The 12,616-nt window shown below is 42.1% G+C and overlaps 1 protein-coding gene across 1 annotated transcript in view; it reads left to right on the top strand.

Moving 5' to 3' along the window:
* Positions 1-12,616, top strand: part of HHAT (hedgehog acyltransferase) — a 247,495-nt gene that overhangs the window by 8,495 nt on the left and 226,384 nt on the right. Inside the window, exon 2 of the mRNA XM_069459447.1 lies at positions 6,719-6,852. Coding sequence (XP_069315548.1) covers positions 6,762-6,852 — 91 coding nt within the window. The 5' untranslated portion in view covers positions 6,719-6,761. The remainder of the gene's footprint in view (positions 1-6,718; positions 6,853-12,616) is intronic.

Here is a 12,616-nt window from a genome sequence, read left to right as displayed (position 1 = left end):
TTGCTAGGAAGATTGAATGAGAATAATACTTGTGTTTTTCCAGCATAGTAATCTGTAAATAGTACTTACTATTATAGCTCTTACTAAAGTATAAGAAAACTTAATAGAGGGAAACCTTAGTTTAGGACAGTGAGCAGACAGTTGGTAGCAGTGAGGTGATGCTGGCACTGAAGGATTGTTGGCTTCCTGATGAGAGCTGCCTTTTTAAAGTCCTCTGGTGCATGTGAGTGTTTGGTTATAGCCCATTTAGTGCTTCATGTCAAATTGAGGAGCAGAAAAAACTTAAAATGGAAGTGTTGGAATCCATTAGTTGCCTGCATCAGAAATAAAGATAAAGTACTTTTGAAGTGATATTGGGAATTGCTGGGGAAAAAAGCACCTTAAAGCAGTTAGGTTTATATGCACACTTCAGGCTTTGGCACCATTTCTCCCAAGATTAAGGAACACGATTTCTGCCTGTAAGTGTGGGAGTTGGGAATTTCGGTTCTAATTTGGCTCCATTGCTGGCTATTCTGTGTCCTTGGGCAGATCACTTTTTCCCCGAGCAGACTGCTGGTTCCTGAAAGGGACCTAAAAAATTAGCCCTCCTGTGAGGATCGGAGTAGATGGCATATTTGAAAGCAGGTGTAGTGTTAAATTCCAAAGTAAATGCAAATGTGAGTCTCTCTGTATAGAAAAAGCTCTGTTAGCTGAGGAGTTCTTACCATTTTATAGCTAAGATTTTATTCTGTGCACCTCGTGAATTCTAGGATTCTCAGATAATGCTTTTTTTTTCTTTGAAATATCCAACATTGGGGCTCTTGTACACATTACGAAGATAGAGAAAGGTCCCTGTTACTCCATTCTGACTTCCTTCCCTCTGATTCCAGGCAAGCCTTTGCTATGATTTGCTTCCAGCACCTAATATTAAACGCATTTTCTCTCTTTGTCTTCATTTGCCTTGAATTTCTCACTCTCGTCAATAACATTTAGCTTTGAGATCCTGTGGTCTTACAGGTTTGGAATTGCTGTTTTATATTCTTTATTTTCCTTTTTTTTTTGTCTTGACTTCTGCACTAGTTTTATAACAGGGGCAACCTAATTTTTCCTCATGTGTGTGTCTTGGTTCCAGCACCTTCTCTCCGCTTCCTACTGAGGGCCTGAATTGCCAACTTTTTACAGGTGGGGAAACTGTGGCCTTCTGGATCCTTGAGTGTGGCCTTTTGACCAAATCCAAATTTTACAGCACAAATCCTTTCGGTCGATCCGGTCAAGGGGCCGCACTTGGGGATCTGGAGGGCCACAATTCCAAACTTGAAATCATTTGTGTTGAAGGCACAATGCCCTCGGGCTCCTCTTCTCCCTTCACCTCATTACCACATTTTCTCCTGTTCCCATCCCGACCAATATTCCCACCCTGACGGAAATGTTCTCAGACACCTCTCCTCACCATCAGACATCCCAACAACCTCTTTCCCTCTCGCTCATCAGTGGGGCAACCTCATTTATGTAGATTGATCAGTCAGACTCCTGCTTAAAAACAGGCTGTGTCCCTATAGATTGGCCGTTTCCTATAGAAATGATGGTGTGCATGGTGATTAGTTCCTAGGCTGTCTCCTGGCTACCCACGCAGCTGATGACATTGCTACAGGACTAAATCCATGCACGAAAAATAGGAAAGTAGCATCACTTACACATGGGAGTAAGAACCTCCTTGATTTCGTCCTGGTAGCTTCTGCCTACAAAAGAACATGCTTGTTTAGGACATGCAAAATAGAAATTTGAGAACTTTCTGAGATTTTTTGAGAACCTTTCAGGGCTTGGACATTTTAAAAAAAGTTCTAGTTACATTCCCAAATGTATAGCTTTTCTTTTGTGTGATGCTGTTGTGTCACTCGATCCTTTAAAACATACATCTACTCTGATTTTTTTGGGTGCGCAGCTGAAATGAACAGAGGAAAAAAAAAAAAAACAGGATAATTTTTTTGAGATAAGTGGGCAAAAGTTGAAAGGAGATGTGACGAAGAAAGATAAGTGAGGCTGGGTCTGTGGCTCATGCTTATAATCCTGGCACTTGGGGAGGCCAAGGTGGGAGGAATGCTTGAGGCTAAGAGTTCGAGAATAGCCTGGGCAACATAGCAGAGACTCTGTCTCTACAAAATAAATAAATAAATAAATAAATATATAAAAGTTAGCCAAGACAGGAGAATCCCTTGAGCCCACGAGTTTGAGGTTACAGTGAGTATGATTGTGCCACTGCATTCCAGCCTGAACGACACAGTGAGACTCTTGTCTCTTAAAAAAAAAAAAAAAAAATTCTCAAAAAAAGATGTGTGTGTGTCTGTTTTGAGGTGGTTCATGCAGTTGAGGGAGTGATGAAATAAAGTTCACAGTACTGCATGATTCCCCTGGGGCTCAGCAGAGAGGTAGTGAGGAAGAGGCACTGGGCAGACAGCTCTTGGGTGGCCCCAGGCACAGTTTGGCCTTGGGTTGGGTATGGGAAGAACAGTGAGACATGAAAGGAAACCCTGGGATTGCCAGCCTGCTGAAAGAGGTACAGATGCAGGTAGGATGGCCACACCCAGGGAAGGTCAGTTCGATTTCCTCCGTTTAGGAAGAAAACCAGAGTCATGGGTAGATAGGCTCCTGATGAGTGGAATTCACTAACTGGTGACTGCTAGTGTTTATTGAGTGCTTATTCAGTGCCAGGCCATGGGCTTAGCATTTTACACGTAATCATTCAACCCTATGAGAAAACATATCTCAGAGGTTGTTACCTCCCCAAGTTTCTCAGCCAATAAATGTCAGAGCTGGGAGTCTCCTCGGGTGGGTTTGGCGCCAGCATTTACTGTCAGATGGAAGCTATTTGGTCCAATCCCCCAATTTTGGAGGTGAGGCAGCTAGTTTTTCTGCTAGTTATCTGCTGTTTTGCTGCTAGTTCCTATGTATCTTTGTGTATATGTCTGCAAAATGTACAGCAGGTCCTAGAATAATGTCTTTTCCTTTAACATTGTTATATTATCCTGTTGATAAGGAACATAACGATTCTCTGCCAGGACCACTGTCTGTGTGGAGTTGGCACATTCTCCCCATGTCTGCATGGGTTCTCTCCGGCTACTCCGGTTTCCTCCCACATCCCAAAGCTGTGCCTGTGAGGTTCATTGGCGTGTGTAAATGGTCCCAGTGTGAGTGCGTGTGGATGTGTGTGAGTGTGCTCTGCCAGGGCACGGTGGCCTGGCCAGACTTGGTTCCCACCTTGCGCCCTGAGCTGCCAGTCTGGGCTCCGGCCACCCTAGACCCTGAGCTGGAATAAGCGGGTTGGAAAATGAATGAATAAATAGAAATGATTGGAAAATAACAAGTCATAAAATCTATGATAATCATTCAAACGCACAACAATAAATGATGCAGTGCAGAAGCGCTCAGTGAGCCTGACCTAACTGTGACTGGTTTTGGACTACATGTTGGTAGTGGGAGCTCCTTATAATTTTTGCTTTGCAAACACTAGTTCCTTTATCTAACCCATCACGAATATGACTTATCATCACTTACTGATTTACCAAAACGAGTAAATAATGATCTTGTTATTAATCTTTCTTAAATGCTTGTATAGCTCACATTTATTTCAGTGTTTAATATGAGAATGTTGTGGGTCTGTCTTTAGAATTTTGGTGATATATTTGGGACCAGAAATATGCTGTAGGAACTTAACTCTTGTTTGAATCGATTCAACTATGGTAAAATTGGTTTGGTTATAGGTTGTTTTGCTTAAAGTCGCAGTTTGCAAGAACCTACTAGCCACCTTAAGTGTGGGGACTTACTGCACAATATAGCTAACAGCAGCACTAAGAGGGGAAATGTTATAAAACTGAATTTTCTAGTTCCCAAAGGGTTAAATCTTTAATGCAGGGGAATTGCCCCAGATAGACTGTCCTTGAAAACCTTCCACAGAGTAGGGCTTTAGAACTTTCATTTAATCTACCAGATTATTTAAGTTCAAATTTCAGTAGCATTTTTAGGAGTTCAGCTCTTTGCTAATCACAGGTTCTTAGCGAGGTGAGGAGGTCATGCAGTATCATACCAACAGCCTTTGACATCGTAAAACCAAGGAGTTAAAATTAATTTCCTGCTAAAGTGAGGACTACCATGTTCCTATGGAGTTCCAGAAAGGAATCTTAAGTTTTTCTAGAGATGCAAGTATACAAAAATAAAGTGTAAGTAGAAATGCATGAAGCTAGAAGTGGTTCTGGAAAATAGCAGAAACCCACGAAAGTGTTGAAGTACTAGGGCTTTAGAGAGAGGCCTGTGAGTGTTTGGTTGCTTCTGGATCTCGTAGGTTTCAGGTGAAACCCAGACCTAACTTTCGGGGTGGCTTTTAAGTACTAACCGTGGGGCACTATGGATGGAGGACCACTGATTTCTGAGCTCGTGGTTTATGAATGCGGAGGTTTATTTCCTTTCCTGCTCTGTCTCCTGGGAGCCTGAAGAAAGGAGTTGGTGTGTGGCAGGTTGGGAGCCCTGCTGCAAGGGCGAGGAACTCCGTAAACTGGCATTCAGGGCGCTGGCCGTGGCGGAGGGGTGGGGCAGGGGCCTGGTGTCCAAAGACCTAAACTTGAGCCCTAGCTCAGTTACGTACTTATTTTATTTGTTTGTTCATTGATTTAGATAAATAAAAATTATACATATTTATGGTGTATAACATGTTTTGACATACATATACATTGAAATGATTAAATCAAGGTAATTAACATATCTGTCGCCTCACCTACTTACCATTTCGAAATGGTGAGAACGTTTAAGATCTGGTCTCTTAGGCCAGGCGTGGTGGCTCATGCCTGTAATCCTAGCACTCTGGGATGCTGAGGCGGCTGGATTGTTTGAGCTCAGGACTTTGAGACCAGCCTGAGCAAGAGCAAGACCCTGTCTCTACTAAAAATAGAAATTAGCTGGACAAGTAAAAATATATACAGAAAAATTAGCTGGGCATGGTGGCCAATGCCTGTAGTCCCAGCTACTCGGGAGGCTGAGGTAGAAGGATCCCTTGAGCCCAGGAGTTTGAGGTTGCTGTGAGCTAGGCTGATGCCACGGCACTCTAGCCCCGGCAACAGAGTGAGACTCTGTCTCAAAAAAACAAAAAACAAACAAACAAAAAAAACAACCAAAACTAGTCTCCTAGCAATTTTCAAGTACAGGATACATTGTTAATAACGATAATCACTGTGCTCAACAATAGATCCCCAGAATTTATTCATCCCGTCTAACTGGAACTTCGTACCTTCTAACCAAAATCTCCCCCAACCCCAGCTCCTGGCAACCACCATTCTCATCTGTTTCTGTGAGTTTGACTTTTTTAGATTCCACACATAGGTGAGATCATACGGTATTTGTCTTTCTGTCCTGGCACAGTTATTTCTGGCTTTGTGACCTCATCACGTTCGTCATCTGTAAAATGCCTGCCTCCCTTGTCCCACCTACTTCACCAGGCTGTTGTGAAAACAAAATGAGATGATGTGTGTGAATTCTGGGTTTTGGCATTAATGTCACATATCAGAAATACTTCTGTGAGGCTTAAAATTTTGCTCTTAATTTGGCATCTACAATGAGACATATTCGAGAGGTTTAAGTAAAGCCATGAAGGTCATAAAAAGGCTTACATTTAGTTAATTCTGTTACTTGGGAACACTTGGGACCATTTAATTGGCAGAATTTTAGTACCTAACTTTCCATTACCTTCTCTATTACTTAGAGTCTAGTCATGGCTGCCATGACAGATCTAGAATAGTAGAGGCTTAAACAACCTAGAATTGCATTTCACTTTCATGGAACAGTCCAGATAGAGTTGGTCGGGGGGAGCTTTGGAGGTGGGAGGTGGGTAGTACATGGAGCCAGGAATGAGATGGTCTGTCTTATGTTTCCATGTTTCTGTCACCTCTTGGCCCAGGGTGGCTGTTCCAACTCTGCTCAACAGGAAAGGGAGGAGGGAAGGAAGGGTATGGCCACAGCCTCACATCCCTTTGTTCACACTCCTTTGGCCAGAACTAGTCAAGTGTCTACACTTGGCTAGAATGCAGTGTTGAGTTCAGCATCCATGTGTCCAGGTAAAAATTCAATCACTGTGTAAGAAGAGAGACTGAATATTGGGGAGTGGGCAGTGAGCAGTGTCTGCCTCAGCTGCCTGGAGTCCTGTCATTAACTCCCTTTTAAGAAGTATACAGAGCATAGAAGGCAGAGCAGTTTTTATTCCATTCTGATGAACAACTATGGAATGATACTTGAAGCAGAGAATGAGGGGGGTAAGGCTGTTGGCTTAGAAGAGGTTTGGAGATTATTTGTGCTTTTCTTTTATTCAGGCTTTTAAAGCCATTTATTACTTTTAGAGCACCTAGTCATACCTTGCTACATTCCAGGCACTGTGTTAGGTGCTGGGAAGTCGGAGATCATGGTCTCTGCTCATTGAAAGTCCACTCCTCAGGGGAAGACAGGTGTATCATACGATGACTAGAAAACTGATGGGAGGCTGTGGGAACTCCTAGGAAAAGACCTGACCCCCACTGGGCGGGCAGGCAGGTGTGGATGTGTGTTGGATGCAGCATGGGGTAAGCTCACTGGGAGGGGGCTGTCTGATGGGGGCTATGTCTGTATCACCTTGTTCTCGGGGAGTGCAGACTGCTGAATTGATGTTACGATGCTCTCCTCTAGTGTCATGTCCGTGGTTTAACGTTTTGTCTCTGTTTCTCAGAGTCGTTCCACGTGGGCATTGGGAACCTCCATGACAAGGAGCGATGCTTCCCCGATGGGAGCTGTCTCTTTACCTGCTGGCTTCACTAGGCTTCCACTTCTATTCTTTCTATGAAGTTTACAAAGTCTCCAAAGGTAAGCCCCCATGCTTTTCCGATCTCCTATCAAAAAAGGAGCAGAGGTGGAAGATTTAGGAAAATGGTCCAGTATGCTCAGGGTGACTCAGGCCCTGCTTTGCTTCCCCCTAGTCTTGGGTAGTCTGAATCAATGACCTGAGAACGTGAAGTTTTCTACCCCAGTCCTGGGTCTTTTAGGTGATTCTGTGGCTTGCCTTCGTTAATAGGAGGGGTTAGTTCAATGGCTATGAAAGGCCATGGAGGAGATTTGCATTCAGGGTTCAAAGTGAACCATTTTCTCTTTCATCATTGCTCAGACATTTCAGACGTATGGAGGCAGCTCGATGGTGTTGGAGACCCAGACTCCTTTTATCTTCTTGTTCTGCCATCTTTAGTTATGTTGCCTTTGTCAACATACTAAATGTTAGAGATGATACATGTTGGAGATGAGCCATCCTCAAATCTCAATCCAGCCCATAGTCGGGGGGATAGGAGCTGTTCCTTTCTTTAAGGACAGTTTGGCAAGTAGCACTTGTCACTCCTGCTCACATGCAGTTGGTCAGCACTCAGTCACAGCTGGGAGGATGGGAAATGTAGTCTTTAACTTGGTGGCCATGTGCTACCTAAATCTCATACTATGGAAGAAAGAATTTTGGAGGTACCATAAGCAGTCTCTACCGTAGGTAGGGATGGTTTTGAAGAGGTGCTGGTTATTACTGAGCCTTGTCTCGAAGAGGAGCAGGAGTCAGCCAAGTAGAGAAGAAGGCAGAGGAACTATGGACAGAGATGGATTTGGAGATAAACAGACAAGCTTGTACGATGCCGTCGGTGTGGGGAAAAGAATAGCATGATCTGGGAGCTGTGATACCCCTGGCAGGACTGGCGTGCAGAGTATGATGTGGGAGTGGAAAGAGTTGAGCTTAGATTAAAGCGCAGGGCTAGATGGGGAAAGACACTGTATGTCGGATTTATCTTGAAGGCAGGGGGCATGTTGAAAGTAGCATAGTCATTGAAAATGGCACAGGTAGGTTTCGGGAAGTACAATTGAGAGTGCTCTGCCTTCAGCATCTGCTGCCCTGTGGATCACCAGGATTGACTTTTCTCGCCATTTTGCACTTGTCCCACTCAAAGCCCATCTGCTTAGGTACAGGGTGACCATCTAAAGTAGATGCGCACTGTTCTTTGGTCAAGGCTGACCAAGCAGCTGCACCCCCTGCTGGACCCTCGGAGCTCTCAGAGCCTACATAGAAGGAGCTAACCTGCTCTTGTCAGGCGCTGTGCTGGGCACTTCAGTACCTCATCTCATTTGATGGTCAGCACAGCCCTATAAGATAGGTATCACTTAAAAGGCAGGCTAGGCTGCAGAAACGTAGCCTTCAAAATAACTGTGGTCCACAGCTGGTATGGTGTCTAAACAGTGTCATAAACCCGGTTCCTTCTAACATGTTCCCTTGCCGTTCTCAACATGTGTCCCACCCCGTGTAAGGTGGCTGTTCCGGCTCCAGCTGTCACGTTTGCTTTTTGACCGGCGGCAAGGATGGAAAGGAAGGAGAGGGCAGACCCTCTCCCTTTCAGAGCATGAGCTGAAAGTTGCTTATATCATATTCATTCATGCACTGAACCCAGAACCTCGTCCTGTGAACACATTAGCTGAGAGGGAAGCTAGGAAATGTCATCTTTGGTTGGAAGGATGTTTATCCAGCCAGAACTCAAGGGTTCTGCTGGAGAGAAAGAAAGCAAGAATGGCCATTAGCAGTCAGTCAGCGGTCTCTTCCACCAATGGGTGTCATTACCCACTGCTGCATAACAAACTATCCTGAAGCTTTGTGCTGTAAAATGATAACTACTGTTTATTATCTCTCACTGTTCTGTGAGATTCCCCCCTTTGAATAGACTTTTATTTTTTAATTTCTTTAATTTTTTATTTGTTTTGAGATAGAGTCTCACTCGGATATCCTGGCTAGAGTGCCATGGCATCATCGTAGCTCACAGCAGCCTCAAACTCCTGGGCTCAAGCGACCCTCCTGCCTCAGCCTCCCAAGGAGCTGGGACTACAGGCCTGGGCCATGATGCCCGGCTCATTTTTCTATTTTTAGTAGAGATGTGTTCTCGATCTTGCTCAGGCTGGTCTTAAACTCCTGAGCGCAAGCAATCCTGCAAGTGCAACAAAAGTGGAAGCTGCAGATCGCTTAAAACCCAGTCTGGGAAGTTCCATAGGTCACATGAGGTCACTGAAGCTCAAAGATAAATAAATAAAGATACTTGTCCAAGGTCACACATCTAATAAGTAATGGCTCTGGGGTTTAAACCCAGGTCTGTTCAACTCTAGACTCAATACTTTTTTCTATTCTGTCGTTCATATTTATTGACAATTTCTTAAAGCAGGTTGCTTTAAAGGGGAAGCTCTTTTGTCTATTCTGCTGTTGAACTTTAAACTCTCTGTGTGGTGGTAGCTGCTGGGATGGGTGGGGGACCCCTCTGTGGATAGTACAGAAGTTCTCTGCCCTTCAGCTGGTCCAGAGGCTGTGGTGCGGTGCGGCTTCTTACTGACCATTGCCAGGCCTGAAGCTTCCTTTATCCTTTATGCTTTTCCTCTTATTGTCAGTGCTAAAGTGTTTCTCAAGCCTTTTCCAAGAAACATCATCTTCCTCTGATGGTTTTGCCAGTTCAGCGCATGGAAGCCAGATCCCCCTGTCTTGCCAAAGTACGTTCAACTGGTGCAGTGTTGAGCCTTCTTGGTTCCACATCTCAGTTTCTAATTCAGGAAAAAGTGCTGCTTGCCCACGTTATAAAAGTAGGCCACTGGAAAAATTCTCTCTTCTATGAACTTTTTTGGAGCATTTGTATTTGGAGCAAATGTAGTACCTAGAACATACTAGAGGGTCAAAACGCATTAAGTGAAATGCCACAGGTGGGCATCTGCACAGCTGCTCTCTCGGGGCGTGGGCAGGTATCTCCTTCGCTGCTTCCTTCCATCGGCAGCAGCAGGGCTGTCGAGTCATTAGAGACGACAGATCAAACAGCCGTAGTCAAATCGGATCTCTCAGCAAACCACAGCAGGGACTCAACAGAATGCCCCCTTCTCCCCAACTCTACCGAGTATAGACCATCTCAAAGTCATATGGAAATACTTGGAGGGGGGTCTGCTATTCGAGGTGACCCCATCCCTTGTGCGCTGCAGTATTGTGGCTAATTCACAGCTCCTGCATTAAGTTTGTGCCTTGTGGTTTAGTAGATGTAGAACTTTTTATGTCTGTTTACATCTAATGTGAAGAAAGATGCCACGTGCCGTGCATTGTTGTAAGGCTTGCGTCACAAGCCTTGAGAGAAAGAATTGATACCTCTGCCTAAAAGAGGCCCTTATCAATTGAACTCAATACTTGGAATGAAAACAATTGAATTATCATTATTAAAAAATGGTGACATAAGGAGGTCCCCTGTTTAAAAAACAAAAGGCACCTGGGAGGGAAAGTGTTTGACTATTTCAATTTACCACCTAAACTTTCTATTTCTTCTTGTACCCATTTTGACATTTTGTGGCTTCCTAGGAATCTGTACATTTTATTGCAGGTTTTCAATTTGATTAGTATATTGTGTGTCATAAAACTTATTTTTAAATTTTGTTTCCTTCTCATTGTTCGTGTGTATTTTGTTTATTTGCATCTTTTACTTCCTTCCCTTGTTCCCTCTCCACTTCTCCCTCCCTCCTGTTTTTTTCTTTCTTTGATCACCTGTGCCAGAGATTGTATTAATCATGTCAGCTTTTGGCTTTGTTAGATTTCCCAATTGTTTCTTTGTGTTCTCCGATTCATTGATTTCTGCCCGTATCTTATTATTTCCTTCCTTACTGTTTTCTCTGGGTTTGCTCCATGCCTTTTTATTCCATCTGCGTGCGTTGAATGCTTAGCTCATTTATTTTGTAAGGAATGAGTTTGTATTGTTGTATCGAATCTGATTGTTCTGCAGAAGATTTCCAGCAGAGGAATTACAGAGTGAAACTACAAGAATGTTTTCCAGGTTCTTAATAGATGCGCCGTGCCAGGCTGCTCTTGGGAAGGCTGTGCCAGTTACCACCTCCGTGGGAGAGCCTGCATCTCTCTGTCCTACCTCGCAGCCGGTTGAGAGTTCTTTAACCCATCTCCAGTGTACTTGGTATACGATGTAAAATGAAGAGTTAAATTATTTTTTTGCAAATAGGTAACTAAACATTATTGTCTTTCCGTATAGAATTATGATGCAATCTTGGTCATGTTACCAAATTCTTATATACCCTCCAGACTATTTGAGGGGCTGTCTCTTCTGTTGCATTGATTTCCCAATCAATTCTCACGTATGTACTGCACCGTTTTAATTATTTTTGCTTTATAAAATGCTTAAGTATTTGGTGGACTAAGTTACTACACATAGTTCTTTATTTCCAGACCTTTCTTAGCTGTTCCTACCAGTTTATTCTTCCAGATACATATTTGAAATTGGCAAGTCCCAAAGAACTCTCATTAGAGTTTTAATTAGAATTACAATAAACCTAGAAATTAAATTGTAAATAATTGGCATTCTTATATTGTGTCTTTCCATCCAGGAATATAATTTCTTTGTTTATTCAAGGACTTCCTTTAATGAAGTTTTGTGGTTTCTTCGTAATTGGGCCCTGCTGAAATTCTTCTTGAGATTATTTGAGTCTTTTTTTTTCCTCCTTGTATGATTGGGATTTTTTTCAATTTTTTACATTTTCTAGCTGATTATTTCTGGTCTTATAGTAAAGGCATTTATTTTGGTTTATCTATTTTGTGTTCCAACAATCTATTGAATTCTCTTGTGTTCCATTGGCTTATCATTTGATTCTCCTGGTTTTTCTATTTAGATAATATCATCCACAGATAATGATACTGGTTTTGTTTCATCAGTTTTTGCTTTGCTAAGACATCTAGAATAATATAGTAGTTGGATGTTAAACTGTTTTAATTCTGACTTTAATGGAAACTCTGTATTGTTTTTACCATTAGTGAAAAGTTGAACAAGATTTGTTTATTTTTTAAAGTCAAGTTAAGGAAGCCTTCCAGCTGTTTTAAATTGGCAATAGTGTTGAATATTATCTGTTTTTAAAGCACCTATTCCTTTTTTGACCTACTGACATATTTTCTAGTAGCAATCCATATGGATTCCTATGACAAACCTACTGTGACCGTATTTTTATTTAATGAATATACTGCTTTTTTTCCCTAAGTTTTTAAAAAAGTATTGATTTCTAAGTGAGAGTGATTGGCCTGCAATTTTATTTTATTTTATTTTTTGTTTCATCTTCAGATTCCAATATTGGCATTCTGTTAGCTTTATAAAAGAAATGAGGAAGATTCTATTTTTTCATATTATGGAACTGTTTAGTATATATTGAAATGTCTGTGTCAAAGTTAGATTTCATTCACTTCTAAGTGTTATCTAGGCATGAAGTCTTGTGCAAGTAGATTCAATGAAAACTTTTCAGTATCTTTCAGTGTTATGGTATATTAAGGTTTTTCTTTAAGTCAGTGTGAGCAATGTTTTTCCATTTCATTGACATTTTCAAACGTATTAACATTTGTATGTCATATTCTTACAATGTTTTGAATATTGTATGTGTCTCATTTCTGCTATCTTAAATTTAGCAAATATTTGTCTATTTAATAGGTTTATTTACTTTTTCAAGTTCTTGGATTTATGAATTTTGCCATCTTTACTTTTTTTCTCTGTGAAGATTATTTTCTAATGATCACAGCTACCCTAGATCCTTCTGACTTTATAAAGCC

The sequence above is a fragment of the Eulemur rufifrons genome, chromosome 27, assembly GCF_041146395.1.
Source record: "Eulemur rufifrons isolate Redbay chromosome 27, OSU_ERuf_1, whole genome shotgun sequence".
Classification (NCBI taxonomy): Eukaryota; Metazoa; Chordata; class Mammalia; order Primates; family Lemuridae; genus Eulemur; species Eulemur rufifrons.
This window is presented reverse-complemented; position numbering and strand designations above follow the sequence as displayed.